This window comes from Myotis brandtii, unplaced genomic scaffold (genome assembly GCF_000412655.1).
Source record: "Myotis brandtii unplaced genomic scaffold, ASM41265v1 scaffold1102, whole genome shotgun sequence".
NCBI classification, from domain to species: domain Eukaryota; kingdom Metazoa; phylum Chordata; class Mammalia; order Chiroptera; family Vespertilionidae; genus Myotis; species Myotis brandtii.
This window is the reverse complement of record NW_005353757.1, coordinates 410,989-433,286: the sequence shown is the minus strand read 5'-3', so window position 1 is coordinate 433,286 and position 22,298 is coordinate 410,989. Positions and strand designations below refer to the sequence as shown.

The 22,298-nt window shown below is 38.5% G+C and overlaps 1 protein-coding gene across 1 annotated transcript in view; it reads left to right on the top strand.

Annotated features, from left to right (window-relative positions):
- Positions 1-21,501, top strand: part of LOC106726965 — a 56,458-nt gene extending 34,957 nt beyond the window's left edge. The window contains exons 9-12 of the mRNA XM_014543858.1: positions 1,170-1,256; positions 14,032-14,164; positions 14,879-15,028; positions 21,457-21,501. Of these exons, the coding sequence (XP_014399344.1) occupies positions 1,170-1,256; positions 14,032-14,164; positions 14,879-14,982 (324 nt within the window). The 3' untranslated portion in view covers positions 14,983-15,028; positions 21,457-21,501. The remainder of the gene's footprint in view (positions 1-1,169; positions 1,257-14,031; positions 14,165-14,878; positions 15,029-21,456) is intronic.
- The last annotated feature ends 797 nt before the right edge of the window (positions 21,502-22,298 follow it).

Here is a 22,298-nt window from a genome sequence, read left to right as displayed (position 1 = left end):
TGATGGCTGCCAGTACAGCGGTGGTGGTGGGAGCCTCTCCTGCCTCCTCAGCAGCGCTAAGGATGTCCGACTGCAGCTTAGGTCTGCTCCCTGCTGGCAAGTGGACATCCCCCGAGGGCTGTCGGGCTGCCAGAGGGATGTCTGATTGCCAGCTTAGGCCCAATCCCCTGGGGAGCAGGCCTAAGCCAGCAGGTGGTCATCCCCCGAGGGGTCCCAGACTGCGAGAGGGCACAGGCTGGGCTGTGGGACCCCCTCCCCAGTGCACAAATTTTTGTGCACTGGGCCTCTAGTATCTTATAATACAGAAAGTGTCAGCTTATAAATCGGTCTTCCTCACTAGATTATAAATATCTCTATGTTAAGGAGTGTGCCATTATTTTCATCTTTGTATATCTGTGGCCTTGCACAATGCCCACATTATTGTGTTAAACAAACATTTAGTTGAACTGAAAATTGTATGCAGTCGATATTATGTCCATTTAACAGATAAAGAAATTGATGAGAGATGAAAACACCATATTTTACTCATATTACAACAGCCAGGATCCAAACTGAGCTCAAAGTGATTCCAAAGTCAGTTTTCCACAATGCTACCTAGATAAACAAATACTCTTGGACCATATAAAAAACTTGCCAAGTATACATACTGTGTGGACAGGTTTGTTTCTCTTCCTTGAACTTTGAACATCTGTGTCTTAGCCTATGAGATAAACAAGAGGATTTTCAGAGTAAAAGGAAGTTCTAGACTCATTGGTACTTTTCCTTAAGTTTGTAGAACTCACCATATTTAGCTTTGATGAAAGTTGCTTATTTTCTTAAAATAAAAACTCATGTTTATGTCATTGGAACTCATCTCAAAACACATTGGTTTCTAGTGAGAAATGTAGTCATAGCACTGAGCATATGTCTGCTCTTTATCCTATTCTTTCATCTAACTCCTTCCGCATATTTTTAGTCAAGTCTCATGATATTTCTGTCTTATACTCCGTGTCTGTGTAAACCGCTGATAGCTTCTTGAGAGGGCCTAATTTTTAGACTCTGAAAGGGTCCCTGAGAGCTTTTTAAATATTAGGAACCGAAAAATAAAAAGTATTTGGTAGGAAGAAAAAAATTTAATGTGCTTAATTTAAAACATTCTGCTATTTTTTTCTCCTTTGCATTTCATTCAGGTTGAAATAAGAAACATTGGAGAGATATATAAAATAAGGATAGGACATGATGCAACTAGTGAACAACCTGAATGGAACTTACAGAAGGTAATGTTTTATATTTTGTGCTTCATAGTTATTATGAAAAGAAATAAGCAGAAATCTTAACCAGTGAGAAAGATAACATATTTTCCTAATTGTTGTTATCAATGTGAACAATTTTTTTAAATTTTCCAATTGCAGTTGACATATAATATATTAGTTTCAGGTGTACAACCCAGTGATTAGACATTATATAATTTACTAAGTGATCATCCCAATAAATCTAATACCCATCTGACACCATTTATAGTTACTATAATATTATTGACTATATTCCCCATGTTGTACTATACATCCCCATGACTGTTCTATAACTACCAGGTTGTACTTCTTATTCCCATCACCAGTTTTACCCATCCCTGCAACCCACCTCTCATCTGGCAACTACCACAATGTTCTCTGTATCTATGAGTCTGTTTCTGTTCTGCTTGTTTGTTTTGTTTTTTAGATTCAATTGTTGAATAGATCTGTATTTGTTGCCATTTTATTATTCATATTTTTATCTTTTTTTCCCTTATTCTTCTTAAAGAAGATCCTTTAACATTTTATTTAATACTGGTTTGCTGGTGATGAACTCCTTTAGCTTTTTCTTGTCTGGGAAGCTCTTTATGTGTCCTTTGATTCTAAATGATAGCTTTACTGGGTGGAGTAATCATGGTTGTGGGTCCTTGCTTTTCATTACTTTGAATATTTCTTGCCAGTACCTTCTGGCCTGCAAAGTTTCTTTTGAGAAATCTTATAGGAGCTCCCTTGAATATAATGAATTGCTTTTCTCTTGCTGCTTTTAAGATTCTCTCTTTGTCTTTAATCTTTGCCATTTTACTACTGGTGTGTCTTGGTGTGGGCCTCTTTGGGGTTCATCTTGGGACTCACTGCTTTTTCTGGACTTATATGTCTATTTCCTTCATCAGCTGTGCCTCTGAGTGGTTATGCTATGAATTGTGATTGGTTTACTAATGCTGGGCTTAGGGCCACTTAGCAATAGGTACAGTGCACACATAGTTTGCAGTTTGTGGACCTTTCAGAGATTTTAGGAAAGTCCTTAGTGCAGTGGTCGGCAAACTCATTAGTCAACAGAGCCAAATATCAACAGTACAACAATTGAAATTTCTTTTGAGAGCCAAATTTTTTAAACTTAAACTATATAGGTAGGTACATTGTTATTAACTTAATTAGGGTACTCCTAAGGCTTAGGAAGAGCCACACTCAAGAGGCCAAAGAACCGCATGTGGCTCGCGAGCCGCAGTTTGCCGACCACAGCCTTAGTGCATTCCCTGATTGGTCACTTGTGTGGATTAGCCTTGGAAAGAGGTTATGGCTAGGTGTGTGAATTGGGTGGCACAGGGTCTCAGAGAATCAACAGGGTGGAAAGAAAGTACAATTAGCCTGGTTAATGGGTACTCAGACTTGGCACTCACTCACCTGTGCCTGCAGTCTGGTTTGGGGGAGGGATCAACAAAAGGACAGTGATTCCTGCTGATACTTTACTCTAGGAGAGAGCTGCCCTCTAACACTTGCCCTGAAACCAGATAATTCAATTCCTCCTCGTATGTCCCTGGCACTTTTTGAGCTTCTGTTCCTTCTCTGGAGTTTAAGGCTGGTGTTTGTGACTGAGTGAATCTGTTCTCAGTCCCTAAGACAATGCCTGAGTTTACAGCAGTCCTCCATCTCACTGGGATGAAATCCTTGTTGAATTTTACAGCCAGATATGGTGGGGACTTCGCTTCCTGGACTGGTGCTCTCAGCTGGGGAGCCCAGTGTTGTGCTGGAACCCTCGCTCCACAGGGGGTTCCTCCACAGATGAGCTATTTCTGCTGATTCTTAGCTGCTGCAGAGGGACCAGCCCATTAGGCATCTCCACCCGTCCTACCAGTCTTGACATGGCTTCTAATATCCTCAGTTATAGGAGTTCTGTTCAACTAGTCTTCAGATGGTTGTGAAGGATGGTTGTTCTATAATTTAGTTGTCATTTTGATGTGGTCCTGGGAAGAGAAGGCAGGCATAGCCTTTACCTACTCTGCCATCTTAACAGGAGGTCCTGTTGCTTTCTGTTTTATATCCCACATATAAATGAATGAAATCATATGGTTCTTGTCCTTTCCCATCTGACTTATTTCACTTAGTATGATACTCATAAGATCTATCCATGTTGTTGCAAATGGCAGTATTTCATCCTTTCTTATGACTGAGTAGTGTTCCGCTGTATATATATGTACCACATCTTTTTTTTCTAATTATTCATCAAAAGACACTTAGGTTGTGTTCATATCTTGGCTACTGTGTATAATGTTTCAGCAAACATAGGGGTATATATGTGTTTATGAAGAAATTTTTTAAAGTTTTCATGTTGATACCCAGAGGAGGGGTTGCTGGATCAGATGGTAGCTCTATTCTTAATTTTTTGAGGAATCTCCATACTTTTTTTCCATAGTGGCTGTACCAATTTACATTCCACAAAGGGGTTTCCCTTTCTCCATATCCTCTTTAACAGTTGTTATTTCTTGTCTTACTGATTATAGACATTATAACAGGTGTGAAGTGGTATCTCATTGTGGTTTTGATTTCCATTTCCCTTGTACCTGGTGAAGTTGAGCATTTTTTCACATATCTGTCATAGGGGCTATTTAAAAAATTTTAAAATTTGAGTTTGCTGCCAGTGGGCTTTTAAGCTAATGGGTTTCAGTCTTCAGGGAAGAAATAATCAATGTAGGGGACAATATACAGAGGCCATCTTTGACTCATTTATATAATAGTTCCACATCTGGAAATATGACTAATGTTTGTATGAATCCAATAATAGTTATCACTTATAATTTATATGGTTTAGAAAATGACTAGCCTATGTACTAATCTATTCTTTTGAGCTATCCAGAGCTATGGAGAGTTCTGGGAGAAGCTATTAACACGAGATTCCAAGAAACCATTTTAGCCTAAAAAAGCTAGGTCAATTACTGGGTTATGATGTTATATCTAAGAGAAAATTAACTTGCCATAAGTCTGGCTTTAGCTTTTGCAAGGATATAAACTTAGAATCAACCATAGATTCTGCTTTCAATCTGGGTGAAGAAACAAAATCAATTAGCAAATACAATAATTAGAGAGCAGTTAAAGGCTGAGCTGCATGTTCAGACCCTAATCACAGTAGATTTCTGATAAGAAAAATACATGTGTGCTCTAGAGTAGAGATTTTCAACCTTTTTCATCTCATGACACACATAAACCAATTACTAAAATTCTGTGGCACACCGAAAATTATATTTTTTGCCAATCTGACCAAAAAAAATAGGTATAATTTTGATTCACTCACACCAGATGGCTATTGTGTTGGCTATTGTCATTTTTAAATTTGACAATGTAAGGGAAAAGAGGTCAGTGCCCTGACTAAATAGCCAGGTATTGTATGTTTTAAAAATTCTTGCAGCACACGGGTTGAAAATCACTGCCCTGGAGGAACTGGGAAGGCTTTGTGGACAAGGAGGATTTTAAAGAGCAGAGAGGTGAGTAAGGGCAGAGTAGGGAGGGAGGGTGAATGGAAAGTAATTTGAAGATTGAATTTTTCTGTTTTCAGTGCTGCACGTAGATTATCATGAAATAACTATGTATGAAAAATGATTTGTTTCCTAATGAGAGGGAAAATGTCTGTTTGCAAAGCTAAAGTAGATTCCTTGTATTTGAATGGTCTTCCAATAGCCTGAAATTTATTAGATACAAATTGTGTAACCTTGTTTGGGTGGAGTCAGTTGATAAACACACTGACTTACAGGTCTATCAACATCATGTCTTCTCAGGTGTACATTCTGTGTACATGATTACCATATTCTGTCTGATATATTTTTAAATTTTTATTTAATAATTCTTTATTGTTGAAAGTATTACGTATGTCCCCTCCCTCCCCCTGTCTGATAATTAAACTCAGTCATTATTTCTTTTTCCAGTATTTTACAATTTCACCTGAAGTTTATCCCTCTGCAAAATAAAGTTCAATTCATCTATATGTATGGCCTAGTGAAACAATTCAGTAATCTTTATATCTTTTATATATTCCTTTTAATCAATATTTCCCTTTTCTTAAAGGACTTTTCCCTTTTTCTTACTAGGACTAGTATGGTTCTATTCTAATTAACTCTATATTTTGAGACAGGTCAGGACCAAGATAATTTCCCTTTTATGTTTCAGTGTGCCTGGGTTGGAGGAAGAGAGAAACAGTTCTCTCCTTTGTGGACTTTGGTGTTAAAATATAGAAGAGCACAGATGCATAAAGGCATACATAATTATACTCATTGTCAAAGTACTTCATCAAGTATTGCTAGCGCACCCATTATGTGGAAGAGGTTCTGCTAGGAGTTTGAGCATGCCAACATGACTAAGATGTAGTTCTTTTCCTCAAAGAGTTCATTCTATAATTAACCCAACTAGACACCAGATTATGGATTAGTTCTCCTTGGAATTTTAATTTTAATCGTCATATCTCAATGAAAATGCCTCTCTTACTACATCTGTCCTTCAAAGGATTTACTGAAGGAGGTAAATTGATTTCTCCCATTCTCTCAGGTTCTAAGCAGAAAGGTTGGGTAACCTGACTGAGGTATTATAACCTCAATGTGTTCATTCAGACATTGTAAATACCACTCTACTCTGTTGCAGTCAGCTATTTTTAGGAGGTGTATTTAACTACTTGGTTGAAGTTTCTTAAAATAACCCAGAAATTTGAGGCTTCTAAGAAACCAAGAGCGAGTTTTTATGGTAATGTTTAGTGTGAAATAACTAATATTTGCTGCTCTAAATCAGCAGGGGGAGCTCAACAAATAAACTTTAGTTTCTATCGAGGCCAGTCCTAAAATGGTTTCTATTCATTTAGAAAATTAAAACAAATGCTGAAGATTTTATATGAAAAAGACACTGCCATTCTTTAAATATTTTATTTATTTGTTTTAAAAGAAAAATGAGTATTTGTTTCAATGAAAATGTATTTTTGGAAACTCAACACTTTTTCTACATCTACCCCAACATAAGGTTTGGCTTTGAAGTTTAATTTGACTGCATTTTTTTTCCTCAGCCATACTGACTTTTTTATATTGCTCATATTTGGCAGCTCTGTGTCAGAGCTAAAGCAAAAGTCAGGGCTTCAGGTTGTTTTAGTCTAGAAGTATACTAGATGATGTCCCAATCTGAAAGCGAAATGGAAATGCCATTTTCAAAAAGATAATGGTCAGTTCTGTAATGATCAAAGGCTTCCTTCTGTAGACTAAGAAAATCTAAAAGAAAGTCTACCATTATTAGCATGTACACCAGGAGGATTTTCCCCCCATCAATCATGATGTATTATTTATAGCCAAATAGTTTCTCATGATGAACAAGGAGAGAACTTATGGTATGTTATTGTTTGGGGGAAGCCAGTGCTTCTAACAAGTATTTGTTGAAATTATTCCTGGTGTCCCAAGTTAAAATAGGTGAAAACATGTTTTTGTTTGTTTTGCTTAACATGTAGATTTTCAGCAGGGGACATTTTTTTTAAACTACTACTTCTTGATGTGATATAGTAAGCTACTTGATATGAACTCCCAGCAGTCTTGAGATTAGCTAAACTAGGTAGGAAATTATTTGTTTACTTTTGAAGTTTTAAAGCATCTTGTAAATATTTCCAGTTCCTGTTCATTTTCAGTTACTTCTTCACTTCAGGGTTTTAGAAAGAACCATGGAAAACAAAGAGCAAGTTCTGAAATGCAGTGAGGAAAATAGTTTGTTTTTGAGGATTTTCTAGTTCAATGAACAGCAGGAAGCACCTGCTTCTTATTCTCCCCAAATCCCCAGTCAAATGTTTAATCTCAAAAGACTCTAGCAGTTTATAGAAATATTCTAAAAGTTGTGCCAGCTTATTTGAACCAAAGATAAATTCTTGCATTTGATAGTCCTTCATTCCATTGTAGATACCATAATTGATCCTCCTTGTACAGTCCTTGTAACAAATAGGGTGTCATCACAAGGAATAGCACCAGAAATAAGGAGACTTGGCGTCAAGCTTTAACTTTGTATCTTATTTGTAAGAACACTTAGTGTGTTCTCTGAGAACACATTTAGACCTTATTTTATTTTCATATTTCCAACTCCAAAAAGAAAATACTAATGACTGACATTAGTACTTGCTAACCTGACCCAAGTACCAGATTCCTCTACCCCCATAAAACTTTATTACTTTATTCTATATAATAATAGGCTAATATGCAAATTGACCGAAAAGCAGAATGACCAGTTGCTATGACACGCACTGACCACCAGATGCTCAATGCAGGAGCTGCCCCTCTTGGTCAGTGCGCTCCCACAGGGGGAGTGCCACTCAGCCAAAAGCCAGTTTCACAGCGCAGTGGCGGTGGCAGGAGTCTCTCCCACCTCCATGGCAGTCCGACATCCCCTGAAGGCTCCTAGACTGCAAGGGAGTGCAGGCTGGGTTGAGGGACCCCCTCTCTGAGTGCACGAATTTCGTGCACCAGGCCTCTAGTCTAGTATAATATTTTAAATACTTTAAGGGCCCAACAAATGTGTTGGGGGCTATTTGCCTTTATTATTTTTAAAAAAAACATTGGATAAATTGAGTATATAATAAGAATAGAAATGTTACATATTTTTTTGTTTTGTAGAACAAAGCTTTATGGCATTTCAGAGTAGGATTTCTAAAAGTATTTTTCTCAACTTTTCTCATCCTAGTACACTCTTTGTTTTTATAGCCAGTGTCCAGCAGACAACTAGCCACAAAAATTTAGTTCTCAGAAAGTGTTTGTTTGATTTGGCTTTATATTATTTCTCCTCCAAGAAAAGATAAGATTAAATTTAGAATTAAATAATATATGTGAAGAGCATTTCATAAATCAAAGTAGAATATAAATGTAGATGGTGGTAGTAATGATTTTTGGTTCTTAATTGCATTTAGTCTTGGCCGTAATAGGCAGGAAAGGAAGATATGGAGCTTGGGCCAAGGAGAAGGGCAGTTGGCTCACTCTGCCCTCGTGATCCGGCTGGTGTGTTCTCTGGGCTTCCTGGACCTGATCCTTACTCCATTGGGAGTCCTGGTTGACATGAAAGATAGGCACTAAGGACAGGTAGGGAAAGGCTACAGGGCCATCTCTGAAGGGCTAAATAGGGAGGACATTAGCAGAAGAGGCAACCATAGGCAACCATATTCTCTATGGAGAATAGAGACAATGCCAGTCCCTGGGGTTTAGAGAAATGGACATCTTTTCTCTAATGTGTTCCTGCTTGATATTGCAAATCAGAATGGGGACCACCTCAGAAAAAGCATGCAAAGATTATTCAACTAGGAATGTAGGAGACTAGATGTGTCAGGGAGCTCTATGGGGATGGGAGGCTGGGGGTTCGATAAGTGAAAGAGAGGGGTTAAAGGATAGCTTTCCATTCCCAAAGACTTGGAAGGTCTCTTTCTTTTGAAGTTAAGGGTTTTGCCTTTTGTTTATGGAGCTCTTGACTGGTGTAGAGAATTCAGGGTAGGGACCTTAGGAGAGGTAGCAGGAGAAGCTCCTTTAGATTGACTAGGGGAGGAGAGGCGAAGGAGGCCTTTCTCGGTCTTCCTAAATTGTCCAGGTCATTCTACCTAGAACTCAGGGATTTAACATAGAATTTCTCTTTCTGTTATTAAAGAACTGAGCGTTTGGCTGAAGTTTTCTTTGTGCTGTCTCTAGGAGGATATTGGAGAGTGAGGAACCACAAGCAATCCCAAATAACAGTTAAGAATTCTGATCTCTAATTTCTGTGATTAAGTGTGATGCTACTACTATTACCATCACCACCACCAATCATTTATTGAACACTCAGGGTACAGATCATCACTTTTAATGTTTATGCCACAACAAGGTAGGTAATATTATTATCCTGACTAAGGATATTGTAGTTGGGTTTTGAATTGATGATAAGCAGTTCTCAATATCACATAACTGTCACATGGATTTGAAAAAAGTGGTCTGGCTCTTAGGTACACATACCTGGTCAGTGCGCTCCCACAGGGGGAGTGCCACTCAGCCAAAAGCCAGTTTCACAGCGCAGTGGCGGTGGCAGGAGTCTCTCCCACCTCCATGGCAGTCCGACATCCCCTGAAGGCTCCTAGACTGCAAGGGAGTGCAGGCTGGGTTGAGGGACCCCCTCTCTGAGTGCACGAATTTCGTGCACCAGGCCTCTAGTCTAGTATAATATTTTAAATACTTTAAGGGCCCAACAAATGTGTTGGGGGCTATTTGCCTTTATTATTTTTAAAAAAAACATTGGATAAATTGAGTATATAATAAGAATAGAAATGTTACATATTTTTTTGTTTTGTAGAACAAAGCTTTATGGCATTTCAGAGTAGGATTTCTAAAAGTATTTTTCTCAACTTTTCTCATCCTAGTACACTCTTTGTTTTTATAGCCAGTGTTCAGCAGACAACTAGCCACAAAAATTTAGTTTTCAGAAAGTGTTTGTTTGATTTGGCTTTATATTATTTCTCCTCCAAGAAAAGATAAGATTAAATTTAGAATTAAATAATATATGTGAAGAGTATTTCATAAATCAAAGTAGAATATAAATGTAGGTGGTGTGGTGGTAGTAATGATTTTTGGTTCTTAATTGCATTTAGTCTTGGCCGTAATAGGCAGGAAAGGAAGATATGGAGCTTGGGCCAAGGAGAAGGGCAGTTGGCTCACTCTGCCCTCGTGATCCGGCTGGTGTGTTCTCTGGGCTTCCTGGACCTGATCCTTACTCGATTGGGAGTCCTGGTTGGCATGAAAAAAATAGGCACTAAGGACAGGTAGGGAATGGCTACAGGGCCATCTCTGAAGGGCTAAGTAAGGAGGACATTAGCAGAAGAGGTAAACACGGGCCAAGGAGAAGGGCAGTTGGCTCACTCTGCCCTCGTGATCCGGCTGGTGTGTTCTCTGGGCTTCCTGGACCTGATCCTTACTCCATTGGGAGTCCTGGTTGACATGAAAGATAGGCACTAAGGACAGGTAGGGAAAGGCTACAGGGCCATCTCTGAAGGGCTAAATAGGGAGGACATTAGCAGAAGAGGCAACCATAGGCAACCATATTCTCTATGGAGAATAGAGACAATGCCAGTCCCTGGGGTTTAGAGAAATGGACATCTTTTCTCTAATGTGTTCCTGCTTGATATTGCAAATCAGAATGGGGACCACCTCAGAAAAAGCATGCAAAGATTATTCAACTAGGAATGTAGGAGACTAGATGTGTCAGGGAGCTCTATGGGGATGGGAGGCTTGGGGTGCGGTAAGTGAAAGAGAGGGGTTAAAGGATAGCTTTCCATTCCCAAAGACTTGGAAGGTCTCTTTCTTTTGAAGTTAAGGGTTTTGCCTTTTGTTTATGGAGCTCTTGACTGGTGTAGAGAATTCAGGGTAGGGACCTTAGGAGAGGTAGCAGGAGAAGCTCCTTTAGATTGACTTAGGGGAGGAGAGGCGAAGGAGGCCTTTCTCTGTCTTCCTAAATTATACCTAGAACTCAGATTTAAAATAGAATTTATCTTTCTGTTATTAAAGAACTGAGTGTTTGGCTGAAGTTTTCTTTGTGTTGTCTCTAGACAGTGGTTCTCAACCTTCCTAATGCTGCGACCCTTTAATACAGTTCCTCATTTTGTGGTGACCCCCAATTTCATTGTTACAAATTGAACATAATTAAAGCATAGTGATTAATCACAAAAACAATATGTAATTATATATGTGTTTTCCGATGGTCTTAGGCGACCCCTGTGAAAGGGTCGTTCGACCCCCAAAGGGGTCGCGACCCACAGGTTGAGAACCGCTGCTCTAGGAGGATATTGGAGAGTGAGGAACCACAAGCAATCCCAAATAACAGTTAAGAATTCTGATCTCTAATTTCTGTGATTAAGTGTGATGCTACTACTATTACCATCACCACCACCAATCATTTATTGAACACTCAGGGTACAGATCATCACTTTTAATGTTTATGCCACAACAAGGTAGGTAATATTATTATCCTGACTGAGGATATTATTGTTGGGTTTTGAATTGATGATAAGCAGTTCTCAATATCACATAACTGTCACATGGATTTGAAAAAAGTGGTCTGGTTCTTAGGTACACACACCACCCTTTTACGGCCAACCAGGGAAATCAGATGTTCTACGATGAATCTCCCGTTCAATACCCCTTGGTATTGCAACTCACACTTGAGATTGCTCTGCTTTGGGAAATAATTTCCTATTTGTCTTTTTCATAATGTGTTTTCCATTTAATTTAATTTCATTCTTGCTCTAAAACATTCAGTCTTCTACCTGGTGAGGCAGATAGGTATGATACCAATTTTGCAAATGAGGACCTGAGGATCACAGGTCGTCATGTAAAACTTTCACCTAAGGACATACACCTGGTAAGTAGCAGGGCCAGGACATAAATCAAAGTCTTTTGATCCAAAGTCCAAGTTTATTCCAGTTGGCCTTCATTTTAGTCCTGGGCTTATGCCTTTTGGTCTTCCAGGAATTGTGACCCCCTTTAACACTTTAATAATTGACTTTTTTTTGTAAAAACAACAACTAACACAACCAACAATAAGGTCAATAAGTTATCTTTCTTTATCTATCTACATCACTCTATTGAATTATTGAGTTATCTACTAACCAACTACAGTATTTGGTCTTCCAGGAATTGTGACCCCCTTTAACACTTTAGTAATTGACATTTTTGTAAAAACAACAACAAACACAACCAACAATAAGGTCAATAAATGTATCTTTCTTTATCTATCTACATCGCTCTATTTAATTATTGAGTTATCTACTAACTAACTATGTATCTTTCTATCCCAGGATTTTTCAACCTTAGCACTACTATTGACACTTGGGGCTGGATAATTCTTTGTTGTGTGTGGGGGTATGTACTGTACATTGTAGAATGTTTAGCAACTTCCCTGGTCTCCATCATTAGATACCAGTAGCACCCTCCCCAGCTTCCCCAATTGTGACTACTAAAAATGTCTCAGACATTGCCATATGTCTCCTGGGGATTGGGGGCAAAGATCTCATTCAGTGGAGAACCACTGCCGCAACTCTTAATTGCTTAACCAAATAAATAGATTAGCTTAGATTCATTTTTTATTTGAGGCATCATGACTGAGAAGGTAAATGGAACTCATTTAGAGTCCTCATCCCAAAGGCTTTTTAGTGGAGTTAGCAGGGTTTTGTTGTTTACGAAAAATGTCTAAGACTCATCAGTGGGTACTTCTAAAGATGAAGGAATAGTGGCATCTCATAAACCAGAGGCTTCTTGCCAATTTCCATAGGTAGTTTGGTCTAGAGCAGGGGTCCTCAAACTTTTTAAACAGGGGGCCAGTTCACTGTCCCTCAGACCAAGAGTCCTCATCCCAAAGGCTTTTTAGTGGAGTTAGTAGGGTTTTGTTGTTTAAGAAAAATGACTACGACTCATCAGTGGGTACTTCTAAAGATGAAGGAATATTGGCACCTCATAAACCAGAGGCTTCTTGCCAATTTCCATAGGTAGTTTGGTCTAAAGTTTCAGCTAGCTAGAATGACCTTGTAAAAACTGTGTACTTCCCGGGGAAGGCTTTAAGTCCAGAATCTAGAAGACTTCCATTCACCTGCTTATAATGACTCTCCTTTATCTGAAACATCTACTGGGTTCCATCTGATATTATTTTTCTTATAGCCTAACCTTTGCATTATGCAAAATCCACATAGCACTTAGTGTGTATTAATAAGTGTTTATTGATATGCATGCTATAATATATTCTTATGTAGTTAAAATATTTTGTGTCTATACTTCACAGATAATCTATAAAATCTTCTTAGTGGTAGAGACAGTTTCTTTTTGTTAAATTCCCAACTATGCCCAGTGCAGTGCTGTGAAAATCCACTGTAAAAATTGTCATTTCAAGGAGACCAAGCAATGACTTCATACTCAATGTTCTTTTCATGTCCCTTTGGTTGGAGCAAGTAAGGATACAATCAGATATTAGTGGTCCAATGAGGTGTACTGATTTAGTTTAATTACCTGTGCTGACAAATATCCGTTTCATTTATTTAATCATTTATTAAACAAACAATTTAAGGACTTCCTTGTGAAAGCTGGTAGAAGTACCATGTTGAGTAGAACATGTTATGTCCATCACATTAGTCAAATATTAGGTATTAAGTCATAGTCATGAATAAGTAGGTTCCCATGGATCACAAAATAAGGTCACCTAACCCAGATCAGGGTCTCACAAAAGGCTTCTTAGAAGAGGTTATGTCTAAGCTAGGTAATGAAAGATGGGTAGATTCAACGTGGTAATGAATCAGAGGAAAGCTTTCTAGGCAGATATACAAGTGTGTGTGTGTGAAAACTCTGAGGTGAGCAGGAATGTGGCTAGGTTGTGGAATTCTGCCGTATGCCTGCTTTGGTGACTAATCTGAACACAGACATCTCTTTTGGAGTTTCTCCTATCGGTTGCTTGTTTACCAGTTGCTATAGGTGAAATTGAGAGCTTTGAATCTTCAAGCCTCCATTTTCTTATTTATAAAATTATAAGAATTTAAAAATTCTAGTTGGCAATGGTTAAAGGAGATCATTAAAATAAATCACTCAGCGTAAGTCATTTATCTGGCAAAAAATATTACCTTATAAGCAACAGCCACTGCTACAATGAATAATCATAATAACCACCACCAGAGTGTGCAGTGCATTTGCCAATCCCTGGGCTGCATTTTGAACTCTGAGTCTATGAGACATTAGAAATCACACAATTTGGTTATTGTTTCTTCTAATCGCAGGTGACCATGCAGCATATGAAGAGCAAGAAGACCCTAGATTTTGCAGCAAATGTGTGGTTATCTCGAATCCAAGCCGAAGGGGATGTTGTCTGTGAGCTTCCTGCCATAAAAGGAGGACAAGCTATGTTTCCATGTGTGTTATGATCTGCAGTAACATATCTTGCATATACAAATTGTTTTACAGTTGCTTAAATTTATTTCTGAACTATTTAGTTACAGAATATTTTTTCCTATTTCCAAGAGAGTTGTTTTACCCGTTGAGAAGTGACTTTTTCAGCATCACAGCACGAGTCACTGGTGGATCTGGGATTAAACGTAATCTCAAAAAAGGTTCTTACTGTCCAGCTACAGTCTCAGGGGCTGAGGCTATGACAAAGAAAAATGTCACATCTGTGTTTCCTCTGGCTTTGCCTGGGCCAGTGGCCACCTAATGTCATTACCTCACTAATGATCTATTTCCTCATCAAACCCTACATAATTTTAAACTTTAAGCATCATGCACAATAACATTGTCACCTTTGCTGTTAAAATGCTAAGCATGAAATCTTTTCCTATGCCATACATAAAAAACAATAACAGCCTTTTAAAAATCTTTTATTTCTCTTTCTTAAAAAGCTATAAGCTTCCTGGGCAATTGTTCATGATGTGAAAATGCCATTTAAAATTAAAATTAATAATTGAAAGATAAAAAAGTCTCTCAGTACAGAAAGTCCAGATTAAGGGAATTCTCATGTGATTTTTTTGTTTCTTTGTTTTTACTGTAGTCTAGCCCATGGGTCTGGGTCCTGTTTGCATGGACTCCCATGTGATGGATTTCCTCTTGTTTCTCTCCCCTTTGCTTTGCCAGTAGTGAGATACCATGTTGACATCCACACTGGGCAACTGAAGAGAGCAGAAACAGAGTCGGAAGTTTCCCTGTGTCTCTATGGGGAGAGGGGAGACTGGCCTTAGACTGCTGTGCAACTCCATCATGCCAGTCAAATTTCAAAGAGGACAGGTGAGTCTGCGCAAGTAACTCCCCCTGTTCTTCGCACTCTCTCTGAAGGTGCCCGTACATGATTGAAAGTGAAAGGTGCTCACAATGCTTCAAGTTTCCATTTTAGGACGTCTTTAGCAAAGTTTCCTGACCCAGCTTCCTAATGTGCTTTATTTTAGAAGTTGTTCTCAAAAGGAAAATGGGACACCCTATACTAGGTTTGAATAACAGAACAAAGATAAAGACACTCAAAATTAGTAATAGTCTTAGAATAAGAAAAAGATAAGTTGAGATGATATCAGAGAAAAATATACATGAACATGCTCTGTTGAGACTGAAAGTTACAAAGTTTGTGCTAAACGGTGAGGTTATAGAAAAGCCATTATAGTACATTTCACATAATAACACAATAGCCTTTCTTTAAACATCTTGCCTGGTGCCAACTATATCATTTTCACACATTAAAGTCCTTTATTATTTATTTTGTCATATATGAGAATCTTTCTGTGTATTAGGTATCTGAGGAGTTGTGCTGAGATACATAATCAATCCAGTTAGATTTTTTTATCCTCACCTGAGGATATGGGTTTTTTAAAATTGATTTTAGATAAAGGAATAGAGAGAGAGATTGCGTGATAAAAATGTCAATGTAAGAAAGAAACATTGACAGATTGCCCCCTATATACCCCCCGACCGGGAATTGAACACACAACCTAGGTATGTGCCCTAACCAGGAATTGAACCCCTAACCTTTTGGTGTAAGGGTCCATGATCCAACCAATTGAGCCACCCAGCCAGGCAATCCAGTTACTTTTTGAAGTTATTTTGCTATATATATAGAAATACAGAGCTATTTAGGGGGTCTGAAATTAAGAGTAGAGATTATGTAACCCGAGGGTATATTTTTAAAAATGAAGGTTCCCAAACCAGTTTGAGAATGGTGTTTCTCATACTTTTTTTGTAGTTTTAGTTCATGAGATATTTTGAAACATCAGAGGTGTTAAAGCTCACCCGAGTTTTTATTTATCATGGCACATTATACAGAAGCTTTCATCAGAATGAAGAGGAAAACTAGAACTGGTATGGATGAGGGGAAACACAAAATTATGCCTAATTTTTGCTGTGAAACTGAGTTATAAATTTTGAGCAAAACCACAATCTTATATACCATGATATTATTGTTACTATTATGCCAAGTGATTAGTGAGGTTATCCACTGGAGAATCTTCCCAGCTTTCCATCAGTCCCAGATGCTCACCCTACCACTTCGTGATCAATTGTGAAGCTTCAGTACCTGCTAGTTGGTCGCCAGCATGCAGTGTTGTGTGAAGTTCCCAGCTTTCCATCAGTCCCAGATGCTCACCCTACCACTCGTGATCAATTGTGAAGCTTCAGTACCTACTAGTTGGTCGCCAGCATGCAGTGTTGTGTGAAGTTACATGCTCAGATTTGACAGCTCATCATTTACCACAGAGTGGAGAAGACGTATTATAGGTTGAAATTAAAGTTGCAATCAGTACATAAATAAGTGGCATGATTTTAAAATTTAAGACTAGAGGTAGAAAAGTGTTCCCTGATTCATTATGGATCTCACATTTTTCTGTTATTTTCCTCACTGCTTGGAATGTAATGGAACTGCTGAATGATTGCAAGAATTTTGCATTCGAGAAACTGTGGCAACAATCTTTTGGTTTATCCCCAGAGCAATTTCACACCAGCCACAACTCACATCGTCAGCCACTGATTGGGCTGGTTGTTGTCATTTTCTCTACAAAGTGTCCAGCGATGTAATCAAAAGGCAGCAACATCCATAATAGACTGAGTTTAATTTTATCTTCAAAAGTTAAGTTACTTTAAGAGACAAGAAGAAACCAGAAAGCTGATTCAGGAAATCTTTCTGGACCTTGAGGTATTTGCTCTAAGGCAGACCATAAGACAAAGACTGGAGTACAGGTAATTTATCTGGGAGGTGATCCCAGTGAGCACCTTTGAGGCGAAGAGTGGGGAAAGTGAGGCAGGAAATGGGGAAAAGCCAATATAGGGACATTAATGAGTTAATTACTACTGGAACTTTTTCTTGTTAGGTATCTTTCGAGACACTCTGCAGGACATCCCGCAAAATTGTCCCACCCCGGGAAGTCCTCAGGCAAAGAAGCAGTGAGGTGTAGGGACTGAGAAGGAAAGCTGCCAGCATGCCTAAGCCAGCTAGCAAAGCAGCCGATGACCTCAGAAATGGACTCAGATGGCAGGGGGTATCAATTATATCTGCTACAGCAGGTGATGCATATCAAGAAATGTCCCTTTAAAGGCATCCCAGAGAACATGCACAATCATTATCTGATTTAAAGAGATGTCATGGGACTAGTAATGGTTTCTGTTTGGTCTAAACAAGAGATTTCCATAAAAATATGTGGACCCAACAGTCGACACCCAGTAATATATCATGAATACCAAATTGAAATTTAACCTGGTGGCAATGTAAGCAAATAAGCAGCCCTGAATCAGCATTTCTACCACAAAGCAGAAAAAAGTGGCCAATAGTCAGATGGCATGTCTGGGAAGGTCTCAGACATAATCAAATTCATGACCCTTTTCTCAGATAATTTTAGGGTGGTTATTCCCAGCAACAATCTATGAGGAAGTAATGTGTGAAGGAGTTCTTTTTATTTTAATCAATGTAGCATTTACTTTAGGTCCTACATCTCTGGAAATTCAGTAACTTTTTGACATGATAAAGCAACCCTATTTAGAAATGAAGACGCCAGATGCTCTTTCACAACAAACCCAAGAATGTGCTCTATCTAATTTATGGAGAGAGGTACAGGAGAGAAATTTTAGAGAATGGAAGGAAGAAAGGGGAGGTGGGGAGAGAGGAGAAATGTGTGCCTCCATGTCTCAAAGTAGATCAGCATTCATGAAAACGAAATGTGCTGCATATGGGGCCACGTGCTGCAACCTGACCACCTAATAAACTGCATACAGTGGCAGAAATCCAAGCCAGAGAAAAGCCACGGACTGGAAACCTTGGTATTAGGGCTTATTTATTTGTTACAGTGGATACTACCGCAAATGGAGAAAATAAAACTGCAAGAGAGAAAGAAGCACAGCCAGAAATAGATTTCTAATAGATAAAAAAGTAATTTGCTTATTTTTCTTTCCTTATTACCCCTTTTGATGCTGGCTGTAGTAACATTATCTCTTTTAAAGTATTATGCTGCCTCTGGCCGTCCTTGGGTTATTATTATTGCCTGCATTTGTCATGTGCTGGGCTCAAGTTATTTCTGTGGGGTTTTCCTCTGTCTCCTGCACCAAACTGACACATTTCAAATAGAAGCAGTGTCACTTGGCAAGCTGCAGAAGGTGCTGTTGCGCTGTGAGGCCAGTGACAAATCTCAATACTGGTATTGTGAGAAGGTCATTGTCAGAGAACCTGGCACCGCATCCCAGTCCATCTTCACCTGTGAAAGGTAGTGCTGGTCTCCATGGTACTTCAAGAGAGTGTGCTGCAATGCGGACAATCCTGTGTGTGTGAGTGTATGTGTGTGTTTTAGGTGCATGGATTTGTGTCATTGACTCAGTATTCCACAGCATGTATCACTGTTGTTTAAGTAAATAATCTATTGGTAAGTATTGCAAGTAAAAATTATCTTGCACCCTAGCCAGTTCGGCTCAGTGGATAGAGCGTCGGTCTGTAGACCGAAGGGTTCATTTCTGGTCAAGGGTACATGCCCAGATTGCAGGCTGGATCTCCAGTAGGGGGCATGTAGGAGGCAGTCAATCAATGGTTCTCTCTCATCATTGATGTTTCTATCTCTCTCCCTCTCTCTTATTTTCTGAAATCAATAAAAATTATCTTGCAATTTCTTGGTATTTCAATGTGCTATATGTCACAAAAGGACCAGAAGATGAACACTGAAAAGTATCACATACATTGTGAGAATATTTGTTTAAATGTTGGCCTCTTTACATTACTAAAATCGTCACGATATAACAATTTCATAAGGGAATTAAGTGAGGAAAATTTTAGAGAGAACTCTCGGAACAGCACATAAGAAAGACAAAAGACAACGATTAAAATCTAGATAATTTGGGCTTTCCCTTGAGCCCAAGTCCAGGAAGCAACTCCCTCCACTTCTGACCTGGCCCTACTGCCTTTAAGCCTTGCTCTCTAGATTCTTACCAAGTCTCTCAGGAAAACTCCCCGCTGGCAGGGAGGCACCGAGTTTATTGTCACTTGGTCTCTCAGTCACCGGGAAGAGGATGGGCCCCAGACCCATGAATGCAGTTGAATAAGAATAGGTTTCCATGTGAAAACCCAGTCTATTGTGGACATGGAAGAAGAAACTTTGGGGTTCTTTTTGGCATTTTGAATCTTTAATGTTGGGAACTGTCCAACAGTCTTTACAGATTTTCTTTTCCTTAAAAGAGGCCACTCTTAATAATTTCTTGCTATTCTGAGAGTGTATTTGTGCTGCTGCAGATTTCTGGTCTCTTCTTTGTCAGTTTGAGCCAATCCTTGGTACAAAAGTGACAAGTAGTGATGGTGGGAAACTGACAGAATGAGGCGCAGGGATGAGTCTTGCTCGTTTTTCGGTATGGGGCTGGAGACATAGAACCTTCTTACATGCATTTAGTATTTCTTCTGCCATATTCAATGTGAGTCAGGGGTTGCCATATGTAAAATGTATCACAGACAAGATCTATGCTATGCCAACTTTTTATGCTCTTTTCCCATGGAAACAACTCATATTTTTTAGGGCAAGATCACTCACATTCCATGGTTGTCTACTTTCATCTTAAGAGTCTAGAAAAAAAATGTTTTTTTTCTAGATTTTTTTGTTTCTGTATTTGTGTTTTCTACTTAGCCCGTAACTCTTGGGTGATCTGGGCTGTTCAAGCATGCTTTTTGCTGGTGGCTGTATAAAATGTATGATGTTCTTGGACAAGCAAGACCCTAGCTTTTGAAAAGTGGAAAGATGAGCAGTGCTAACAGCTCAGTGGAACTGTCTGAGCTCACAGTTCACCTTTATACCCCAACTCCCGCACCATCTGGTGACTCCAGGGCCAGTGTGGTGGAGTAAGTCCCATAGCTCAGCCTTGGAATACCTTGGCATTTGGGGTCCAGTAACCACCACATTTTCCTACCCCCACCTCTCATGTCTTTTCCAGTAGCTCCCGTGCTCCAGCCACATGGAGTCTCATCTCTGTACCATTGCCAGTACTATTTTCTCTCCTTACGGTGCCTTCCTGACCTCTTGTTTGCCTGTCAAACATCTACTTTCTGTCCAACCTGTCGCTCAAGTATCATATCTTTATTGAAATTTGTATGTTCTTTATTCCTTTACTTCCCCATTCTTGCCATTAATAAGTGGTCAGTCTCCTCTTCTCCTATAATATCTGCAATTATTTCTTACATCACCTACAACACTTGGTGAATTGATACCTTTACACATCTGTTTTCTTCTTTCACACTGAACTTTTCTTCAGCACAGTTTCCTTGTCTCTCTCGGTCTTGTATTCCGCAGCACTTAGCAAAGTGCCTGCCACACAAAAGGTGCTTTCTAAATATTTATTGAATAGATGGAAGGAATGGAAGTGTGTTTGAATGTGCAATCATTTGAATAACAATAACTGTGGTTATTGTGGTAAAGTAGTAACATTTATGTACCTACTTTAATAGTACATAAAGTATTTTTACGTGACTATTCATTTCAGCTTCACAACAGCTCTGTGAGGCAGGCGACTTAGTAAAGAGAGTAGTATCACAAAGCCAGCAAGTGGGAAGGTTGGCTTTCGGAGTTCAGCCTTGGCTTTTTCTGCCAAAAGGAACTTCTAACACAGGAGTTTGCTTGGTTGAAAGGGAAGCTGGTATGATTAGCTATCATTCCAAAGTGGTAATATTTTCACCAAATTTTAGGGTAATATTCTTTTTGAAGACAACGAAGGAAAGATATTAAAGAAAGCTATGAGAAAGCAAGACAGAGGATGTTAGAGATACAGGTTGTATTAAAGATTGAGGATGTATTAAAATGGTGGAGCTTATTTTTCTGTGCCAAGTTATCCTCAGGCCACACTTTTGGACCTAGCCCACGTATCAGGTTCAGTCTTAGACCTGGCTTGCCTTTGTTACAGCTTGGTATGTGGAGTGTGCTCCCCAGGGGCCTCAGTTGTATTTACAAGTGTTCCTGATTGAGGACTGGTAAACCTGAAGAGGTAGATGGTTAGCAGGGTTAGTAATTTATGTATTTTATTCTGCAAGCCACAGTTGTGACATCATTCTTACCAGTGATGAGTCCATAGTATATTGGATCATGTTTGATTTAAAGCTATTTTAATAGTTACCTTTTAATATTCAAAATCAATGAAGAATAAGGCTTATTGTAAAAATTAAGAAAAACAAAAATTAATTTTCTCTCTTTTTTCTTCTTTTTCTTTTTTCTGTTCTTCAGATGGCTTCCCTTTATGTCTCAGGGCATAATTCATTCAGAAATTGAACGTTATCTTCAAGGTGAGGATTAACAAAATCTTCAGTACAAGAAAATACAAGATGATTTTTATAAACTGGACGTCATAAAATAATCCCCAGTTGTTCCCAGAATGTCCCCTTTGATAGTGTACCCTTTGCATCAAATTTATAATTATTTTTCACAGTGAAAATAAAAGCATATATAAAGATGTGTCTTGCAATGTTATATGCCCTACTGTAAGTTACAAATTAGTCTAAGGATTTGCTATACTGTTAAAGAGTTAAACTCACACTTCTTTTTCTTCCACTTATGTCATCAGACAGATCTATTATTAACTGCACTTCACTTTTATTTTTTTGCAGAAATGCAAATAAATCATCAACCTAAAATACAAGAGGAGGCAAATGGTAAATGTTGTTGCCACTTTTCATCTTTTAATCATCTGAAATAACTGGTTTCTTTTTCAAGATGACCTATCCTGACCAGTTTTTGTATATTCTTATTGTATATTATTAAACTATTGATAGAAAAATATTTAAAATGAATATAGGCACAGGCATTAAATTATTGCTTGGTTTATAAAGAAAGTAACATAAATGACCTTAGCTTCAAATGCTTTTTCTTTTCAATAATTTAAACATAAGAGAAATAATCATTTTCAAATGATTAATTTCTATTCATTGTACTTTTTCTTTATTAAATTTGCATATTGATTTCTAGTTTTCTTTTTAAGTCTTTTTTTTTAATTAAATCTTTATTGTTCAGATTACATTTGTTCCTCTTTTTTTCCCCCCCCATAACTCCCCTCCTCCCCGTTCCCTCCC